Below are 21,028 nucleotides of genomic sequence, written 5' to 3'. Positions count from 1 at the left end.
AGCCCAGATACATACCAACATGTCGGAAAAGCAGCGCTTGCACGTTGCTGTGCTCAACCTAAAAACGAACAAAGAAAACAGGCGAGGTCAGGGTCGCCGAAGCTTGGGTCTCGGGGAGGTAGTAATCATACTCCAACCATGTGCCAAGTGTGTGAACTGCATTCATTTATATGTGCATTTTTATAGCGCTTAATACCCCCAATGGGGGGGGTGGAGGTGGGTGGTGAGGGTTTGGGGGGCAAATAACACCACTGTTTGTAATTGGTTGCCAGTGTCTTGTTTGCCTTGTGCATTCTTGCCAACGTGCCCAATTCACGGGAGCTGCTCCAGATATTGGAATACAATAATGGCTATATTTTATCTGTCCTCTCCCCCCAAATTTTGCTCTGCTTCAATGGAAGTTATTGAGTATAATACTTTCCTCACTATTAATTTTTAAAATCTCCTACCCTCCAGCCTCTTACCTTGTCCCACTGTTTCTGCCTGTTAGAAATGGGGTCTCTAGTTGGCAGTGGTTTGCACCCTGTCCAAGGAGGGACCCTCACTCTAGTCAGGGTAAGGGAGCCACACAGCTAAGATAACCCTGGCTCACCCCCTTGGTAGCTTGGCATAAGCAGTGAGGTTTATCTCAGAGGCAATGTGTAAAGTATTTGAACACCCATACAGTAACAAAGTGAAAACACCTCAAAAGAACTTCACACCAGTTTAGAAAACTAACCAATATTTATCTGAGTAAAAAGACCAAAACAACAAAAATCTAACATACACAAGTAAATATATCACTTTTTAAAAGGTTTAAATGAGTCTTAGTCCATGGGAATCAATGGTTGTATCTTTTTAGCACAAAGTACAAAAACAATGCAGGCTGCAGGAGAGGTGAGGTCCTGATAAAGCAAAGCGATGCGTTGGTTCCTTAATGCGCAGGGGAGGTGATGCGTTGATTCTTTCCTCGCAGGTGAGGCAATGCATTGGTTTCTTACTGGCAGGGGAAGTGATGCGTTGATTCTTTCCTCGCAGGAAAGGTGTTGCGTTGATTTCCAGATCTGCAGCCTCGGTTTCTTACTTCAGTGCGGGGTCAGTGAGAAATTGACACCCAGGGACGATGCGTGAAAAATCCAGACACGCTTTGATGATTAAACCGAAGTGGAAAATGTGCTGTGTTGGTTCTGAGGTGCTGCGTCGATTCTTCAACTGTAAGGCAGGCGCTGCGTCGATTCTGCAGGGGCCATGTCAATTTTTCAGTCGCCATACATCGGTGCATGGATTTTCTCCTTCAGGTCACCAGCTTACACTTCCAAGGGCCCAGGAACTCGGGTTGGCACCACTTGGCAAGTCAGGACTCTCAGCAGAAGAGTCCAAGCACTGGCAGATGAAGTCTTTGATGTCCATGAGACTTCTTAACATGAAGCAAGCTCAGTTCAAGCCCTTGGTAAGCAGGATGAAGAAAGCAAAGTCCATTCCCTTTAATCCCAGGACAGAAGCAGCAAGCAAACGGGCAGAGTGACAGTCCCACGTACAGTATCCAGCTCTTCTTCCTGGCAGACTGTCCTCAGTCCAGAAGTGTTCTAAATATGTTGTGTCAGAGGTCCAGTACTTATAGCCATTTCTGTCTTTGAAGAAGGCCAACTTCAAAGAGAATCTCTGTAGTGCCTTTTCCTGCCCTGGCCCACACAACAGGGGGTTGGAGACTGCTTTGTGTGAGAACAGGCAAAGCCCTATTCAGGTGCAAGTGTATGCTTCTCCCACCACTCTAGTTCAGAAAGACCCAACAGGAAATGCAGGGCACACCTAGGCTCCCTTTGTGTGACTGTCAAGAGTGTATTCACAAACAGCCCAGCTGTCATACTTACCCAGACGTGTGTTCCACAGACTGGCAGAGGCACACAATGGTTAAGCAAGAAAATGTAAACTTTCTAAAAGTGGCATTTTCAAACTCACAATCCAAAAACCAACTCCAAAATATGTATTTTTAAATTGTGAGTTTAAAGACCCCAAACTCCACATCTCTAGCTGCTCCCAATGGGAAATGACACTTAAAAGATATTTCAAGGCAGTCCTCGTGTTACCCCATGGGAGAGATAGCCCTTGCAATAGTGAAAAAAAAGTTTAGTACTATTTCACTACAAGGACATGTAAAACACACTAGTACATGTCCTACCTTTTAAATACAGTGCACACTGCCCATGGGGCTGCCTTAGGGTTGACTTGCATGTAGTAGAAGGGAAGGTTTGGGCCTGGCAAGTGGGTGCACTTGCCAGGTGGAAATGGCAGTTTTAAAATGCACACATAGAGACTGCCGTGGCATGTCTGGAAGCCTGTTAGTAGCATTTGACTTCCAGGCCTTGAGCACACATAGTGCACTTTACTAGAGACTTACTAGTAAATCAAATATGCCAACCATGGCCAAATCAATCACAAATACAATTTAGACAGAGGGCACTTGCACTTTAGTACTGGGCAGCAGTGGTAAAGTGACCAGAGTCCTAAAGCCAGCAAAAACTAAACTCAGCACAGGATCAAAAACGGGAGGTCAGAAGCAAAAGGTTTGGGGATAACCCTGCAAAAAGGCCCATTTTAAACACTGTCTTTCTTACATCCACGTCTACCTCCTATGTTCTACACTACACCTCAACCCTCCTCTGCCTCTTACCTTTCTCACCAATTCTGGTCTTTTTACAGACACAGCTCTCTGCTTTACACTTCACCTTTCGTCTGTCCCTAACCTCTAACTTTCTCTCGCTGGTTATATCCCCCTAACATCTGTCTCTTCCCTGCCTCTCTCCTGGAGCCATTTACCTGCATTTGGCAGTCCTGTCCTCTTATATCCGTGTCTCCCTACTCCCTTTCGCCGTCTTTTAATGTCTCCAGATGATTCTGCCTTACTTATTTCTACCTCTCACATCCATGTACTACCTTTCGCCGTTCATCTTTCCCTCCAGCCTCAATATTTTCTGCTGGCTCTGCCACCTTTACGTCCGCCTCTTTCCTCCATGTTCTACTTTTCATGATTCATATCTCCCCTATCTTTATTCTCCTCTTGTTTGTTGTGTCCCTCCAACATGCACCTCTTCCCGCCATTGGCAACTCTTCATATGCATCTTTCTCCAGCCTCCACCTTCCTCTGGCTGTTTTCAACCCTATAACTGTCCACCTTTCGCCTCCATATGATGATTTTCACCACTGTTCTCCTCCCCCTACCTCACTTCACTTGTTCTCATCCTTTACTTCCATGCTTCCACTTTCCCTAATCCTCATACTTTTAGCACATTCTATTCCTCTTACATCTCGCTTATGGATGTTATCCCCTTCATCTCATCTCTCTCCCAAGGGAGTAGCTATCATTGTTGTACTAGGTGTAATGCACCGGGGCACAGGGCACTGAGGGGCACATTGAACACTGATAATTGCTATATTTTCCAACCAAATGGCACCCTGACCCATGGAATTCTTGCTAAGCTACAGCCCTCTCTCCCATTCTCTTCCAGCCCCTCAATGATTTTGCTTGTAACATCCACCTCTCCTCTTCCCATGCTTCCCTTTTCTCCAGCCACTTACTTACCTGCTTATTCTGTTCCTTTCTTCCACCTACTGTACTCTCAGCTATCGATTCCCTCTCTTCCCCTCACCTTCTACCATTTGTGTCATCCCCTTTTAAATTCACCTGTAAAGGTCATGCCCTGCTCTTCTACCTTTCTCATCAATCACGGTGATCAGTGGCCACTGTGAGGCAATGTCATTCTTTGTTTTGTGTGTGAGCCCTGCAGGATACCCTGCTTTTTATTCATGCGCAGACAGGAAGCAATTCACACCTAACAGCCCTGTAAGTACCTGTCTAATCGCCGTTATCATGCAGATACAGCAAATAGGATCAGAGAGGGGGCTAGTAGGGAAAGCTGACAAAAACAAAACATCTAAACTTATTCAGCTGACAATGTCTTTATGGGTGCGATTGAAAGATTTTCAAGGAACTGAACTACCAGCCAGCCGCCCAACACAGTCCATGACACCTGGGGAGGGGTCTGAAGATCTTTCTGCAGCGTAGCCCAAGGGACAGTGTAGAAGCATTTATGTGAGGCTCAGGAGTGGGGGCCTCACCTGTCCCATGGGCCCCATAACACTGGAGTCTTTGGAAAGGTTGCACAGTGATGCGAGCCCCCATGTTTGTGAGCAGGCATGCGGCCCTGGGCAGATGCCTACACTGCCCATGCTTAGGCCCAGCCCTGGCTGTCAAGTATGTGTGTGGTTTAGGTAGAGCTTGTTTCGGAGTCGCACGTCTCTGTCTCATTGTGCTGTGTTTTTACATCACTATGTAGTCAGGTGAAAACGAGTGAAAGGAGAATTTTAGCATAACCCATGCTCACTTACTCTCAAAACCGTGAAACCTGGTCTCACTTTCACTATGAGACTTTTCAGTGGCATCAAGTGCCAAACTGCATAGCTCCCAGGTAGTCCTGAATACTGTGATTTGTTGCCTTCTCTATCAATCAAAGCTATTTTTAATCTAGTGACAGCTATTTAAACGGTTTACCTTTTTTAAAGCTAGCAATCATTTCATCTTTTGATGCTCCACAGGTTGGTCTAGCAGAACAGTTATAAAAGAACATCACACCAGCACTCACCACAGCTCAGATGTGCCTTACACACCTTTTATGGGCCACGGTATCACTCAAAACAACACAGCCTCCAATAGAATAGAATAGCAGATCTCTATACAGCAAGCAATGCAGCGGACATATCCTTTATTGTTGAGTTCCAATATGCTAACAACCCTACCCATCACTTACCACGCACCTTACTAGAGCACACTTTAAGGCTCTTACCCAGTTCAGCTCAAATAAGCAATTATCTGGTTGTTAAGGCATCCAAAAACTCTTTCAGCCATCAGTTACTTACACATATACTTTTATAATTGTAATTGAATTTATATAGCACTTACTACCCCTGATGAGGCGTCAAAGCGCTTTTTGGCGAGTAGCATGCTACTCCGGAACCCAAGAGGAATTAGTGGTGGATTAGTACACAGAAATATAAGTACAGTATTAGTATTATAAGTATTTATAACATAAAGTAACACTGTTTTTGTTTGGCCCATGATCAAAAACTACATGATCACTTTGCACTTTAATCTAGAGCCTGTCTTTGGTTGTAAACTTATTCCAAGAGAAAGGGCTCTGTGGGAGTGTGGGAGAAAGTGGTGCCTGTATGCATGCCCAGGCTACATTATTAAATATGATATTACAAGTAATCAACATAAGGTTTTTCCTGCAGTGATGTTCTATGTGAGCCAGCTGTCAAAACCTGTGTGAAGTTAATAAGTGTTTGGGGTCCCCTTGCAGCATGTGTCACATTGGGTGTGGGACTTCTTACCTTCCACCTAACTATAGTGGCTACAGAAGTTAAGCCTGTTGCTTGGAGCCTCACATTACCCATACTGCATAGAATGGTTGCTTCATTTTGAATGCACTGGTGAATGATTTTGTTGGTGATGGGAGGCGGTATAAGTTGCCAGTTGTGTAGACTTCCTTTGGCAGAACCTAGAGCTGTTGTACTAGTAGAGTGGCCTGTTCTTTTCGTTGGATATGAGATTAGGACTAGGGAACTTTTTGGGTTTGAACTGTTCCTATGCCCAAATTCCTGTATTTCATTGTAGGTAGTCTTGTTCCACCATGTTTCTTGGAGGCCAGGACTCATTCTGAGGCCAGGGTGCTGGCAGCAGCTAGACTAGAGTGGAGAGGTTGAGTAGTCAGCCCTGGACAAACTAAGCATGGCCCACACGGATCAACCTTGCAACATTGAAGATTTAGGACCTCATTATGAACACGGCGGTGAAAACGCAGTGTTCATGCTGGCGGTCTTCTCCGAGACCGCCAGCGGCCCCAGTACCCCGCCGGCCGTATTATGAACATTTCTCTGGGCCGGCGGGCGGAAACATTGTGTCTGCCTGCCGGCCCAGATGAATGCCTGGCCGGGACATTGAGGGCGGCTCCATATGGAGTCGCCGCCAATGCCTCTGTGCGGCGGGTGCAGCTTCACCCTTCGCACAGATCACTGCCCCTAAATCGGGCAGTGACCTGCGCAATGGGGCACTGCACAGGGGCCCATGCACTGCCCATGCCAAGTGCATGGGCAGTGCAGGGGCTCCCAGGGGTGCCCCGGTGCACCCCTTCCGCCAGCCTTTCCCTGGTGGGGAAACCTCTAGGGAAAGGCTGGAGGCTAAGGGATCATTATCCGAGGGGTAGCACCGCTGCCCTATCGGATAATGATGCCGACCACTGTCAGGCTGCCGGACAGAGGCAGCCTGGTGGTGAGTGAGGGCTGCCGGTGTGGGCCGCCATGCCGGCTGGCGGGATTTCCCGCCACCGCCGGCATGGCGGCCCACACTGCCAAGTTCATGATGACCACCTTAGTCTCAACACCTTGAAGAGTTAAAGCAGCTGGTGTGAATAGAACACGATTTTGAAAACACATTGCATTGCTTAATCACATTCCATTGTCTTTTGGGATTAAGCAGAAGTGAGGTTTACTAGACTCCCCTCTGGGAGAAAAGCAATGCAGACACTAACTCCTCATATATATACACGTCAAGTTCTAGCTGCCTGGTCTCATTGCCTTGTTACATTTTTAAAAGGACATGTGACATAGAGGATAAACCTGTTGTGAGGGGTACCTGAAACCTGTGCTACCACACCTCCTTTCACTCCTCATCTCACTCATCCCAGATACCAGTGACAAGGAAGAAGTAGGAAAACTAGCAAGCACTGAGTACTGGCTGTTGAGATCTCAGTTCATCTAGAATCCAACAAGGCAATACAATAGCACACTCACTTTTCTCTGGCTCATACCTCTCTAGTTTGCATGTGTTCTCTCATTCTCTTGCACTGCTCTCATTTACCCGCATTCCTCTCATTCACCAGCATGCATTCCCTCGCACTCCACTCCTATAACGACACTTGAAACCTCCACATCTCTCATGATTTCAGATGAGGTGCATTTATTGGACGAGATAAGGAGTGTGCAAATTAAGGGGCACATAAGAGGTGGGGAGAACATCAAGAAAGGTGCAAAAGTTGGGGAATGATGGTGTAGAAGGAAGGAGAGCCTAAAAAAGAGAATGCAGGGAGTACCGCATGATGGACACTATGAAGTAGCCAACAGGGATGGATCTATTTCTTTCTGTATGCCATACAGACAATAGTGCAATATTATCATTTCAGACCACAATTTTGATAGACTCCTGGGTCACCATTTCTGCAATACACTAATTAAACAGCATCCAAGTTGGTAAAAGCAAGTGCTTGGGGGTATGGCTAGCTGGAGAAACTGGCTTTAGAAATCAAGGCCTCTATACAGTTGGAAGAATGACCCTTGTCCAATCTCTCAGTGTTCAGGATTTTGTCATTCACTTGTACAAAGCTACATCTCTCAGGGTTGAGTTTCTCTGGTAGACATTTAGGAGGCGTAACTAAAGCCCCTGCGGTGCAGGGGCCCCTGAGCTCCAGGACCCCCACTCAGCACAATTGGTAGGTGGTGGACTGGGCAAGAGGATGCCCCCTCCGTGTACCTTGCAGGGGGGGAGTGGTCAAGTTTCGTTACGCCACTGGAGGCAACTTTTGCCTCATTTGTTAGGTTTGAGAATATCTGGTAGAGTGTTGGAGGTTGGATTTCCTCCTATCTCTCAGCACTAAGCACAGCAGCACTAGATAATTGAGACGGCCTTGCCATACATCTCCATGTCAAGATGCCTTATACTGTAGCAGTAGCTGATTGATGTGTATGTCTTGCTTTTGAAACTGCTCAATATTTAATAGGTAGCTGAACAAATCTTGCCAAGGTACAGTTTTTGATGGGATGCTTGAGATTAATGGTTTACTTGCCTTTCTCTTGAAGTTCTATGTAATTTCATGAATGTTTGATATGAAATATTGAACTCATTCCAAGAACAGACATTTTTCAAGAAGAGTGAGATAAATGTATTTTTGTTTTGGAGATCACCAATGATTGATGATGTTAACCATCAGTTATTTACAATAAAGTTCTTCTGAAAGCTCAAATTAGATAAACTATATTTCATGCTGTTGGAGATCTCTAGTATTCACTCACCTGGGAAAGTATCCTGTCACTGAAGCAGGAGCTGAATGGGCGGAACCAGGGTCGGGAATAGATGTAGAGCCAGATGTTTAGTTTCTTGCGGAATTTAAGAACTGAGGAGGAGGCTCTGATGTGCCAGGTAGGGCATTCTCAGCTTTCGGAGGGATGTGGGAGAAGGCACAACCACCTGATCTGTTTTCTGTGTATGCGGATCTTGTCTGCATATGTGGAGTGCATGTGCGAAAAAGAGTCCAGCTGAGTGGTAGTGTTTAGTAGGTTTGTGGAAGTTTATGCATTTTTTTAAGTACATAGTTTGTAAGCCTTTGTATTAGAGTCTGAAGAGCGTTTGTTTGTGGATAGGGAGCCAATGGAGCTTTTTGTGTTGGGTTGATGTGAATGTGGGGTGGGAGGTTGAGGGTGAGCTTCACTTCTGAGTTCTGTATGGTCTGGAGTCTTCTCATCAGTTGAGTTTTGATTCCAATATAGAGTGTGCTGCCGTAGTTCAGCTTGCTTGTGATGAGGGTTTGGAGTATTTTTCTGCGACTGTTGGTGGTGACCCATTTAAAGATATTCTTGTGCATCTTGAGTGTGTGGAAGCAGAAGACGGAGATTGCATTCACTTGGATGATCATAGTGAGTTGGTTGTCAGATATCATTCCTAGTTTTTTTGCACAGTTGCCAGGAGGGGCGTGGGTCAGAGTTCCAGAGCCAAGTGTCTTTGCCAAAGATTACTACTTCCGTCTGCGTCGAGCTTAAGCCAATTTGTTTTCATCCATCTGGCGACTTTGATCATCAAACGGTGACATTGGTCCAAGTGCTTTACGTCTTGTCAGAGAGGGGAAGTATGAGCTGGATGCTGACAACATGGGATAGGACGTTGATTCCATGGCCAGAGATGTTGCTGGAGAGTGGGGTCATTTTTTAGGTGAACAGAGTGGGGCTGAGTGAGGATTTTTGTGGTGCTCTGTAAATGAGGTTGGTGAAGGAGGTCAGGCTGACCGACTGGATCCGGCCTATAAGGAAGAAGCAAATGTGACAAGGTGCCAAACCTTAGATGCCAGCTATGTACAGTCACTGGATAAGAGAGACAATGTCAAAGGCTAAGAAAAAAAACTGTAGCATGAGGGCTGGTGCGCCATTTCTGTCTATGATCATCCAGATGTAATCCATGGCAGTAATGTGGGCTGTCTCTGTACTGTTGTTGGGCTGGAATCCTGATTGAGTGGCTTGAGCGGGTGTTTGTCAGTGATGTAGGTGACGAAGCATTTGTTTATCATCTTTTCCATTTCTTTTGCTGGGTAGGATAGTAGAGGAATGGTCAGTGGTTGGCTAGCACCTTTGGGTTGCTGAGGGTTTCTTGAGGAGGGCTAGTACTGAGGCATATTTCCAGGCATCCAGGTAGTTGCCTGTGATGATCAAGTTGTTCAGAATTGGGGTGAGGGCCGTGATGATGGGGACCAGTTTTTTTATGAAGATGTGGTGATGGTAGAGGTCTAAGAATGCTCATTAGTGGTGATGGATGGCTAAGTGTTCAGGGTTGACCTCTGGGTGTTGGTAGAGATGGGCAGGAGGGCTGTAAGGAAAGAAGGGTATGACTGGGGATTGACATTTTTGTAGATTCTGGTGATCTTTTTTCTGAAGAATAGGGACAGCTAGGTCGAGAGTTCCTGACCAGGGGATACGCTGGAGGAGCATCCTGGTGGAAAGGTGAAGTCTTTCACTATGGCAAAGATTTCCTTGGTGCTGTTTTTTCTGCTTTCAATGCAATCACTGAGCGAGGAGCATTTGGTGGCTCTAATTAGCTGATAATAGCATCTGAGGGCGGATTTATAGGTGCTCTTCTCAGTGCTGTTCTTTGTCTCCATATGCATTCAAATTGCTTGCAGTAGCATTCGGTGAGCCTGATTTCTCCTGGTTACCACTTGCTAGCAGCCTGGTGCTTGTGGCCGGATGAGGTGATCAATGTGTTCTTGTTTATTGTGATGTTGCTTAAGCTGGTGAAGACAGGTCCAGTAGGTGTCCGGTGGCATATGTGGGTGCCTTCCACTCAATGGGTGAGTCTAAGGGGCTCATTATGATCTTTTCGGGTTACCCCACTGACAGCCGTGCTGACGGTCGACGGAAGACCGCCAGCACGGTGAAGCCCCTGCCAGCCCTATAAAGATTTTCCTGCTGGGCCAGCAGGCAGAAATAGTGTTTCCGCCCTCAGACCCAGCGGGAAACAGGGCCTTTACATTGACGCTGGCTCCCAATGTAATTCGGGCAACGAAATGTGCGACGGGGATATGCATGGGGGCCCCTGCATTGCCCATGCCAAGTGCATGGGATACCCAGTGGGGCCCCGAGTCACCCATTCCGCCAACCTTTCCCTGGCAGTGTAAACCACCAGGAAAAGGCTAGCAGAATGGGACTCATAATCCGCAGGGCAGCGCTGCATCAGCGCTGCCCTGTCGGATCTGAAACTCCGCTGCCACCGCCAGGCTGCCTAGTGACAGCAGCCTGACTGTGGTGGCGTTTCTGCCATGGTCATGTTAGGGCGGACAGACCGCCACTACCACGGTGGTCCGCCCGCCACTGTGAAGCTGGTGTTCCATGGACCACCAGATTCATAATGAAGGCCTAAGATTGGACAGGTCCCCAAGGAGGTTGGTCGTGTAAAGATCAGTGAGGTCCTTAAGTTGGCAGGTGAGGATGCCTGAGGAGGATGAGGGCACTGGAGTTTAGCATTGGTGCTGCCAAAGTTGGCAATTTGGTCCTGGAGGGCAGTTGGCAAAGGAGCCACTCGAGGTGTTTGAAGGTCAATTTTAACAGGTTGCTGGTAGCGCTTTCCGAGATGATGGATTATTGATAGGAAAATGATAGCAATTCCGCCTCCATGTCTTTGGCATGTTCAGTCTTGCAATCTTATATCCTGGGTGGATTACCATGGTGATGATGGGGGCCGATGAGGAACTCAGCCAGGTTTCGGTCAGGAAAGCAGGTCCAGTGAGCAGTTGTTTAGAGGTTGTGTAGCAGATCCCAAATTTCGGTGGTGTGCTTATTGAGGGTTAAGGAGTACACAGTACAGGGAAAGGTGTGGTGTAGTGGGGGATCAGGTGTGTGTGGTTGTGTGTGTTGAGTGTGTTGGGCGTGTGAGGTGCGTGGGGGGAGTGAGGTGGGTGTGGGAGAGAAAGTGTGTGTGTGAAATGGCAGATGGTGCAGGAGAACGCACCTTTTATGTTGGGCCGTGAAGCGCAGCACAACTGCTCGAGATGTGAGCAGGGTTCAGGGCTTGGAGTTTTGCAGTGGAGAGGCAATATTGAAAGAAGGTGTGGGTGGGAAGAGGACCTGGGTCATGTCTCTGGACACGAATGGGAAACAGACAGGTGCAGATGGGCTTGTCTTTGGAGCTGCAATGGCACACCCACTGCACATATCCGCTGCACACCCATGCTTCAGCCTCCAATAAGTGAAGATAGTTTTGGTGGGGACCACTGATATTACATCCTTTAAAGAAGGATGATGGGAAATCTACTGATGTCACTTCCTGTGCATGCGGATGATAGGGAATCCAATGATGGCACTTCCGGTTAAGATGGATAATGTGGAAACAGTGCTCTTGCTTGGCTTCTTGCTTGGCTTCTTCTGTTAAAAAGGATGTTTGACATGATGTATCATTTCTTTCAAGTGTACAAAGTTACAGGAGAAACTTAAGGTGGATTGTGCTTGCAATTTTCTATTTACTGAGAGTCCTTTAGTTATTGGCAAAACAGTCCTCTCATTTATTGGTGATTATGATCCTTTTGGATTCGACCTATGGGCCTATAAACTCTTTCATCACAGTTATGATGTTCTCACATGGTCTAAAATATCTGCAACTGGGGAATCTTGAAATCTTTCTTACTTGTCACTCTTTTAACCCCCAACGTCTGATGGTGTGGAAGCACTCATTTGTTGGCTGGTTAATATGAGAAGAAGTTATGTGTTTGTGGTGATTTTTGTAAGTGATTCACTATCCAAATCAAACAATGAAATCGTGCATTACCCTTTTGTTGTTGACGTGTCGTCCCAGGTGAGTTTTCTTGTACTCGAGAAACCCAAGATTGCGGTTGTGAATCAGCTTCGGTGATCTCTGTTGTCAAAAGTGTGTTTTAAAGTGTGATTTGTCCTTTAATTGGTGAGTAAGGATCTCGATTGATTCTTGAAACTCATACGAACATGGCCTTTGGCCACTTACACGAGCGTCCAAGCATAAATGAAATTTGAGGACAGCCCTTGTGAGATTATGTCAACAGTATTTTTTATTAAACATCAGTGTTTTCTACTTAGTTTCTGGGGCTGATGGGTAAAATTGAGCCATCGCGTGAGTGGAAGAGTTTTGCCACTTGTTCTTTAAATCTCCTTTGTGCATGGCGCTGTTATTGAGGGCGAATTATGTTTTTGTGAGCTTTAAAGTCAGCTTTCGAGGACCGGAAATGGTGACTGGGGCTTAGCAAGCATCCATTCCAATCTCCTTCAAAATCCGTTTCTTTAATCCTGCAAAAAAGGAACTGTGGCTTCCAAAGAAGCCATTATTCTTTTTCCAGGGCAAGGCACTAATACCAGGGAAATGTGGTGGCAAATCTAAGTAAAAGAAAACATGAATTTAGTAAATACACTGTGTGCAAGTTTTCGTAGTTAAAAAATAAATTAAGATGTTAGTAATTCTAAACTCAAGAAATTCTCACAAAGGTACTGTGGCTGCTAACACATGCAATGGGCGTTTTCCAGATTATCTCAAAATCAATGTAAAGACGATCAGTTACATGAGAGCAAAGGATACTCATTTACTCATTCTAAGAATCCAGGCCACTATAATTAATTTATATACATATATATTACCTACTGGCGGTTGCCAGTAGGTAGTTATAGTTGGGACCTAGCTTCCATGGGAAAAGCTTTTTTGTTTTGCCAATAATTTTGGTGCCGCTTGACAAATCATCATGAAATTTTTCAAAACGTATACTTCAGTGGGTTCAGCTGCTGTCTAGAAAGTTTCAGGGTGATCCATCAAGCAGCGGCTGAGAAAAAGAGGGGTTCCCAAAACACTTTTTCCCCATGTATTTTCCCATAGGGATTTTGAACATGACTACAGCCCGAACCAAACAATGGGAATACACAAAATTTGGCAGAAAGCTAGCTCTTGTTCCAGAAAGCATGTTTTTTGTGATTTGGTGTAATCCCGTTAGAATTTAAAAAATATTGATATCCAGAGATGCAGATCCTCTTCGGATCCAACTGTTGCCGTGGTGATATCTGATTGGCTGCCAACACTTCTACAAGGAAGTGTTGGCAGCCATCTTGGGTCTCAGCTTCAGCCAAGTCCCACAAAAAAAGTTTCAAAAAAAGAAAAGGGGGCAAGGTTGGGTAACACTGAGCCCCTAGCCTTGGTCTAGGGGTCGCTCATGGACCCCTCTGGGCTAAAAAGCCTTTTTTCTAAATCTCGGACAAAATCTACCAATCCCCAGATTTAAATTAAAGAAGGGTGGTCTCCTGCCCTTTTCTTTTCTTTTTTCCCCAGGTGGGCCAGGTCCCAGGGCATTAAATAAGGAGGGGGGTGCACTGGCCTCCCTCCTAGGGCTTATATTAGCCCCTGGGACCACCACCTCCCCGGAGCAATTATGTTAAAATATGCGGTAACCACCACCTCCCCAGGGCAAAATGTTTATTTGTAATAGTGCAGGCCTGTACAGCCTCCCCCACAGCTCTAGGGACAGCCAACTCCCCAGGGCAATTGATTGCAATTAAGGGGGGCAGTGTGCCCCCCCCCATTCACAGCCCCAGGGACCGCCACCTCCCCGTGAAATAAAATGATGAAGGGGGTCTGTTGTGGATCCCTCCACCTCCCCAGGGCTAAATTAAACATTGGGGGAGGGCATGGCCCTCCTCATGGAGCCAATAATGGCCCTGGGGACCGCTACTCCCCAGGGCTGGCTCCTGCTCTGTGCAGATGTGCCCACCCCCGGGACATAGCTGTTTGCTCTGACTTGGCAGGAGCTATGACAGTTCCCCCCAAGTCAGAGCAAACACTCTGCTTCCAGCGGGCGAGAGCTGTTAAAGTGCTCTTGCCTGCTGGAAGCAGAGGTTTCATCACTTTCCCTGCCCGCAGAGATGTGGACAGGGAAAGTGATGAAGCGATTGCTCTTGCACACGGAAAGCTGCATGTTTAGCAGTGCCCTGTGCGCAAAAGCAATGCCGGCCCAAGCAGGAAGTGAGGAGCCATCTGGGACCACTTGTGCATTCAAGTTCCCCCATGTTCCCATTGCACACACTGGATGCCCTGAGGGGCACCCTGGAGACATGGCCAGGCGGCGGGGAATGGGGTCCCTGGGTCCGAGATCGGCCCCCACCTCCCATATTCAATGAAGGCCAAGCCTTAGGATGGGTTTCCCAGGGGCCATATTCGGTCTGGTAAGGGGCCCCACTCCTCCATTTATTTATGGCTGGGCCCCCGGAGATGGGGTACCTGGGGCCAAAGTAGGCCTGGGAAGGGTGAGCAAATGCTCCCCCCTTACCCTAGAGTCCATGGGTCTCCCTTTAAGTTGCCTTCTACCAGGATGATGTACAGCTTACCAAGTGCCCCGTGCATTTCTCGCTGATATTGGGAGAAAATTCTTGATACCGAAGAATATAAGAACTTCTCCACAAAACAAAGAAGCACTTCTGTCAACTAGATAAAAAAAAGGATCCTGGTTTGGTGGAGATTTACTTTTTGCAGTCTTGTTGGCCTTTCTGTAGCAGGATTCTGACGAAAAGACCCACAAGGAACAATCACATGGCCTGGAGACATTTCCTTGTGGTCCATTAAGTTGCAGTAATGTAGAATACACACTGGACATTTACCCAACCAGGTTATGGTTAGGTTATGAATTTACTTGTACCAAACCTTAGAAATTCAGCAGTTTTAGTTTGAGTTATTTCAAGTAACTATAACTTGCGGCCTACGGTAACTATATCTTGCACCCTCTCCATGCACTGCTAATTACCCCAGATATGAAAGCACTCATCACAACTTCTATAACATTATTAAAAATATAAATTAAGAAAAAATCTGTGCATGGCGGGGGCACGAGTTTTAGTTACCTTAGGGCGCGAGTTATAGTTACTTGAAATAACTAACTACAACTGCTGAATTTTTAAGTTTTTGTACAAGTAATTTCAAAACCTAACTATACCTTCTCTGTAAGCTTTTTTTTCAGTGAATTGCTAGTTTTTTTTAATTCTGTGTCCTGATGTAAATTGAGGTTATGCTTTGTGTATCTGGATCATCTGTATTGTTTCAGATGTACATTGACCAATGTGCCTCTAAATGTAACGGGAAAACTGCTAGATTGATAGTGCTGGAGCCCAGCCGATTTGCATTGAAGCACTTGTCACAAAAACTATAAATGAGGCCAAAAGCCTCATAGATGACTCTACTAAAAAATGATGAATTAACAACCTTTTGTCCTCACTGGCACTGTATTTAATTGTATTTTATTCAAATGCAAGACAACAGCACAAAGTAGTAATTATTATAAATGCGTAACATACGTTACTTTAACTACAATTGATCTTCAATGCACAACTTACTTTAGGTAACATCGAAAGTTCTGGGTCCTAGTACATTGGTACCCAGCCTTCATGTTAATTATTCACAACATGTCCACAAGATTCATAATCATTACACGTCGACAACGTTTCCGCTTCATTATTTTTTGATAGTCAAGGCTTCTTCAGGACAAAACCAGCACAGTACATACATCACAAAACTAATCATACAACAATGCATTAGTCAAAGCAATAAACAGCCAATATCTTGTTTCAAATCCCATCATATTTTAAGCCCCAGGAATTGATGAATTTCATCTATTTGTATTTTCATGTTATTGTGAAATCTTAAAGGACTGTATGCATTATTAAGGCAGGTAAGTGGGGAAAACGGTTCACTGGCGAAGGATAAAGAGAGCAATAAATTACCTTCTCAGTTGAGATGCACATTTCCGAATAATCTCGGAAATAAAGTATTGTTGATGCTATGGTGGTGCTGTGGCTCTTGGAAGAACATCAGTACATAAATAATGTCGAATCGCTGCAGTAGATAGAACAAAATGGAGGTACTCGGTTTCAAAGGGTGGCGAAAGCTGAGACACAAACTAGCATGTGATTTCATCATGTTTAAAGGGTGCCATTTATGATGTGTGGCAGAGACCTGACTTTTTAAACGGTTCAATGTGGAACAAAGCTTATCACATATGCAATATTTAAGTAAACCGAGGTCTTAGATAACAGCGGCATACTCATTAGCACTCAGAGATACCACATAAGGCCGCTCTGACACATAATTCATAGGTCTGCCTGTAGCCACAACCACTAGGGCTAGTGAGCACACTCCACCTTGAATACAGGTAAACATAAGTCTGGAAAAGCTGTTGACAGCATCCAGGTTCGAGGAAATAGTATGATTTCAGATAATCTAAAAACTGTAAAAACAGTGCACTTCATCAGGATTCTTACTCATTTTGTACCTCAGCATCTCTACTCCTAACGGGCGGTGTGGGGTCAGAGTTGTCCTTATGTCTGAAATGTTAGTTACCTTCAACTAATGGTTTCAGAATGAATTCCAGTTTCCAAGTTTAGGGCAAGCATATCCAACATGATTCATATTCGATTTTCAGGCTAAATTGTATAAATGTACAAACAACTAATCCTAAAGTAAATCATTTACCTAGACAGTGGTTATCCCATAAGTCGGGTCCTTTTTAGACCAACGCTCACGGCGACAGGAATTGTTTAGCACAAGTGGGAGGTATTACGCATCAGTGGCTGCTTAATTATGCAGAAAAACATGGAAAATATGCAGTATAATATAGCACATTATGTGGGAGAGATAGTTCGCTATTTTGTAGTTTGAACATGCATTAATAATAGTTGGACAATTTTTCTAGTCATTGATACCGGGTTGACACATGAATACAACTATCATCAGCTAAATGGTGACCAGTTAATATTTGCGAAAGGCGTGGCATTTTTTAGTAACCTTGGTTCCATTCGTACAAGAAACATTTAATTGACAACTGCACACTCTACAGTAGACCTTGGATTATGTGACGTGTGGTAAATCCATAATTATGTGGTAAACGCATTGGCTGCAGAATCGTGTAATTCTAGTGCCCCGACTTTTTTGGCCCAGGTTTAGAGCAATGTAAGGCCCTTGTCCCAAAAGTGAAAGGAATCCCAATGCCAAATGAGCAAGTAAAACACACCTGGAAACCTATAGAAATAACTTCCATATTTTACATCAGAGCCTTAATGATATTTTTCCTGGATTTGAGTCCTCCATTGTCTTCCAGACCAGGCTTAAATGTGAAAGAAAGGCGATGAACATCTCATCACTGTTTTCTGAACATAACAGCATCAATATAACCTGGCACTGGTCAAGTGTTGACTAGTATTGCCTACCTGAAGCAAGCTTGGGGTCATATTTACTTGGTGTAGCTATGTCATGCAAACATCTAATCTGCATATTCACTAATATGTTTTTACTCTTTTTTTCAGGTGAAGCATCAGTCCTGCAACAATGGCGTGGATCTCTTACTGCTCTGCATTCTGGCATACTGCTGCTCTGCTTTTCCTTGTCTTCTTTCATGTTCATGTGGCAAAGATGGAGGGTGTGGAGGAAGTAGATGGGAAGAACTCAACAGATCCCTCCTGTGAAGAGGCAACTGAGTGCCAGGAAGGGGTGATCCTTCCCATGTGGCTACCTCAGAACCCATCTGTAGGGGATAAAGTGGCCCGGGCCATTGTGTACTTTGTGGCCTTGATCTACATGTTCCTGGGAATGTCCATCATTGCTGACCGATTTATGGCCTCCATTGAGGTCATCACTTCTCAGGAGAAGGAGATCACCATCAAGAAACCCAATGGTGAAACCACCACCACCACCATTCGAATATGGAATGAGACAGTATCCAATCTAACACTGATGGCCCTAGGCTCCTCTGCCCCAGAGATCCTCTTATCCATCATCGAAATAGTCGGGCATAATTTTCACGCAGGGGATATGGGTCCAAGTACTATCGTGGGAAGTGCTGCTTTCAACATGTTTGTTATCATCGCCATTTGTGTGTATGTGGTCCCTGAAGGGGAGACCCGAAAGATCAAGCACCTCAGAGTCTTTTTTGTGACTGCCTCTTGGAGCATCTTCGCCTATATCTGGCTGTATCTGATCTTGGCGTGGTTTTCTCCTGGAGAAGTTGAGGTATGGGAAGGCCTCCTGACATTCCTTTTCTTCCCCGTCTGTGTGGTCCAGTCCTGGATCGCTGACCGGCGACTCCTCTTCTATAAATATGTTCACAAGAAATATCGGGCAGACAAGCACAGAGGTCTTATAATCGAGACACAGGTCGAGGGCCAGTATCCTAAGATGGACATTGAAATGGATAACTCCCACAAGGAGGCTCTTGATGGAATGCTTACCATTCCAGAAGAAAGTAAAGATCAAGAAGATGAGGCCAGGAGAGATATGGCTCGGAACTTCAAGGACATGAAACAGAAGTATCCTGAGAAAGACATAGAACAACTAATCGAAATGGCAAACTATCAAGTTTTAGTTCAGCAGCAGAAGAGCCGTGCTTTCTACCGCATTCAAGCAACTCGCATGATGATTGGAGCAGGGAATATCTTAAAGAAGCACGCTGCTGACCAAGCTCGTAAAGCGATCAGTATGCAGGAGGTCCGCTCAGACGAGGATGATCGGGTCACCAAAGTCTTCTTCGAGCCGTCGCAATATCAGTGCTTTGAGAACTGTGGTTCACTGGTGATTTCCATCGTCCGCAAAGGTGGTGACCTAAACAACACAGTCAAGGTAAACTACAAGACAGAGGATGGTACAGCTAATGCTGGCTCAGATTACGAGTTTGCAGAGGGCACCCTGGTCTTTAAAGCGGGTGAAACGCAGAAGGACATCACAATTGGCATTATTGATGATGACATCTTTGAAGAGGATGAGTACTTCTATGTCCACCTGAGCAACGTAAGGATCCTGTGGGTGGACCGTGGCCTGGACCCTAGTGAGGCACCACCGAAGGCTTGCTTGGGAGCTGCCAAGACTGCAACTGTTACGATCTTTGATGATGACCATGCTGGCATCTTTACCTTTGAGAAAGAGTCAACACATGTCAGTGAGAGCATCGGAGTCATGCGGGTCAAAGTGCTGAGAACATCAGGTGCTCGAGGGAGAGTGGCCATACCCTTTAAGACCATTGAAGGTACTGCAAAGGCAGGAGAGGACTACCAAGAGGTGACGGGGAAGATCGAGTTCCAGAATGATGAGACAATGTGAGTAATTTGAGATCCATTTTTTTTTTCGTTTGGTTTCAGGGCAAACAATGTTTCATGTTTCCTTAAATGTTGATGAATGGGCAAGGGGGCAGTGTAAATAGAGTGCCTCCAAAACTCAACCAAGTTGTTTGCGCAAGGTAACACACACACACTTTTTCTTATACTTATTTTTACCATGTCAGTGAAAATGATGAAAAAGTTGATTTCGGGTAAATTGTTTCATAACCGCTAATCATGAAAAATCAGTATGGCATAAACCATATATGAAGGAGAGAGGTGTCATAACATACTCAAGTCTTCGCCTCTCATAGGCCACAGTCCCTTCTCACATGACATAATGTGGATCAACAACATATTACACTCTGTGCATCTGCATATGTACTATATATATACATGGCCACTGAAAATACGCGGCAGGACATTTCAAATTATGTGGCAAGGTTGACTAAATTATGTGGCAAGAAAAAACTAATTATGTGGCATAATGGAGCATATTTTGTGACAGCATTACTTTAATATTTTTTCTATTTTTTCTTAGGTTAACACCATCTAGGCAAATGTATTACCTCATTAGTACCTTTGCAAGGAGGCTTCCACTACACAGCAACACGTTGCCTCTATTTTTGTAACTTTTCATCCATTTGAGGTAGAAACAATTTTTTGTTCACATTAGCTGATTATGCAGTTTTTAATGGATTATGTGGGATACATGGCAAATCCTATGTGTGTGTGTATGCACACAATGCAAAGATTAGATTCCTTGTAATTACCACAACACTGTATAACTGACTCAAAGACAATATTTATTGTCTTATAGATTCAATTTTAGAATCTTGTGACAGAAAAAACAAGTGGAGCCTTACGCACAAAGCTTAGCTATGGTGATTCTTTTCGAAAATACAGATTCAGGCCCTTTAGCTTCGGATATGATGCAGAGAGTTATATGTTATTTATTACTATTGTTTGACGAAGGGCATCATGATCCACTTGGGGCTACACCTCTTATGAAGCCATGATCTCTCTGCACTCTCAACAATTGTAATAAATAGCATATTACACTCTGCACATCTGCATGTATTCTATGTCCATGTGAATAATTAAAAACCGTTAAAGTATCTTTACAATGTACACTGCATGCAGGGAACTGACTAATGACAAAACAAAATGAAGATTTATAGAAGACTTCCCTGGTCTTACCAATAGCTGTTGTAAAGGCCACGGGTTTGCAACTGAAAGGAATACTAGACTCATCTTCATTCTCTTCATTCGTGCAACATGATTAGATCAAATGCATCTTTTTGGAGTCGTTCTCCTTTAACAACCTCTAAAATATGAAAGTTGGGTTAGTTGGCAGAGAAGGATTTATCAAGCTAATTTTAATCTGTACAAGGGGAGATTAGGAGGTAGCTTTATGGTGTGCATGCAGTGTCCTGCTCCAGGTGGGAGACATTTTGGCTTAGGTGGAATTTCGGATTGCCTAGGAAATTCTGATTTGGGTGTTAGTGGTCAAAATACAGGAACTGATGAAGGCAAAAGACCTCCACACCAGTGGCAAGTGATGCAATGTCATTTGCAGTGCTTAATTTGTAAAAGAATAAGT

General features: G+C 44.9%; 1 protein-coding gene and 1 long non-coding RNA gene across 3 annotated transcripts in view; one reads left to right on the top strand and one right to left on the bottom strand.

Moving 5' to 3' along the window:
* The window catches only part of LOC138259924 (sodium/calcium exchanger 1-like), a 414,856-nt gene that overhangs the window by 75,693 nt on the left and 318,135 nt on the right, over window positions 1–21,028 (top strand). The window contains exon 2 of the mRNA XM_069207907.1: window positions 17,644–19,425. Within this exon, the coding sequence (XP_069064008.1) occupies window positions 17,666–19,425 (1,760 nt within the window). The 5' untranslated portion in view covers window positions 17,644–17,665. The remainder of the gene's footprint in view (window positions 1–17,643; window positions 19,426–21,028) is intronic.
* LOC138259925 (uncharacterized) overlaps window positions 1–21,028 on the bottom strand; it is a 165,679-nt gene that overhangs the window by 67,462 nt on the left and 77,189 nt on the right. The gene's annotated exons all lie outside the window — the stretch shown is intronic.

This window comes from Pleurodeles waltl, chromosome 9 (assembly GCF_031143425.1).
Source record: "Pleurodeles waltl isolate 20211129_DDA chromosome 9, aPleWal1.hap1.20221129, whole genome shotgun sequence".
NCBI lineage: Eukaryota > Metazoa > Chordata > Amphibia > Caudata > Salamandridae > Pleurodeles > Pleurodeles waltl.
The sequence above is the reverse complement of the archived record's forward strand: the minus strand, read 5'-3'. Positions and strand labels throughout refer to the sequence as shown.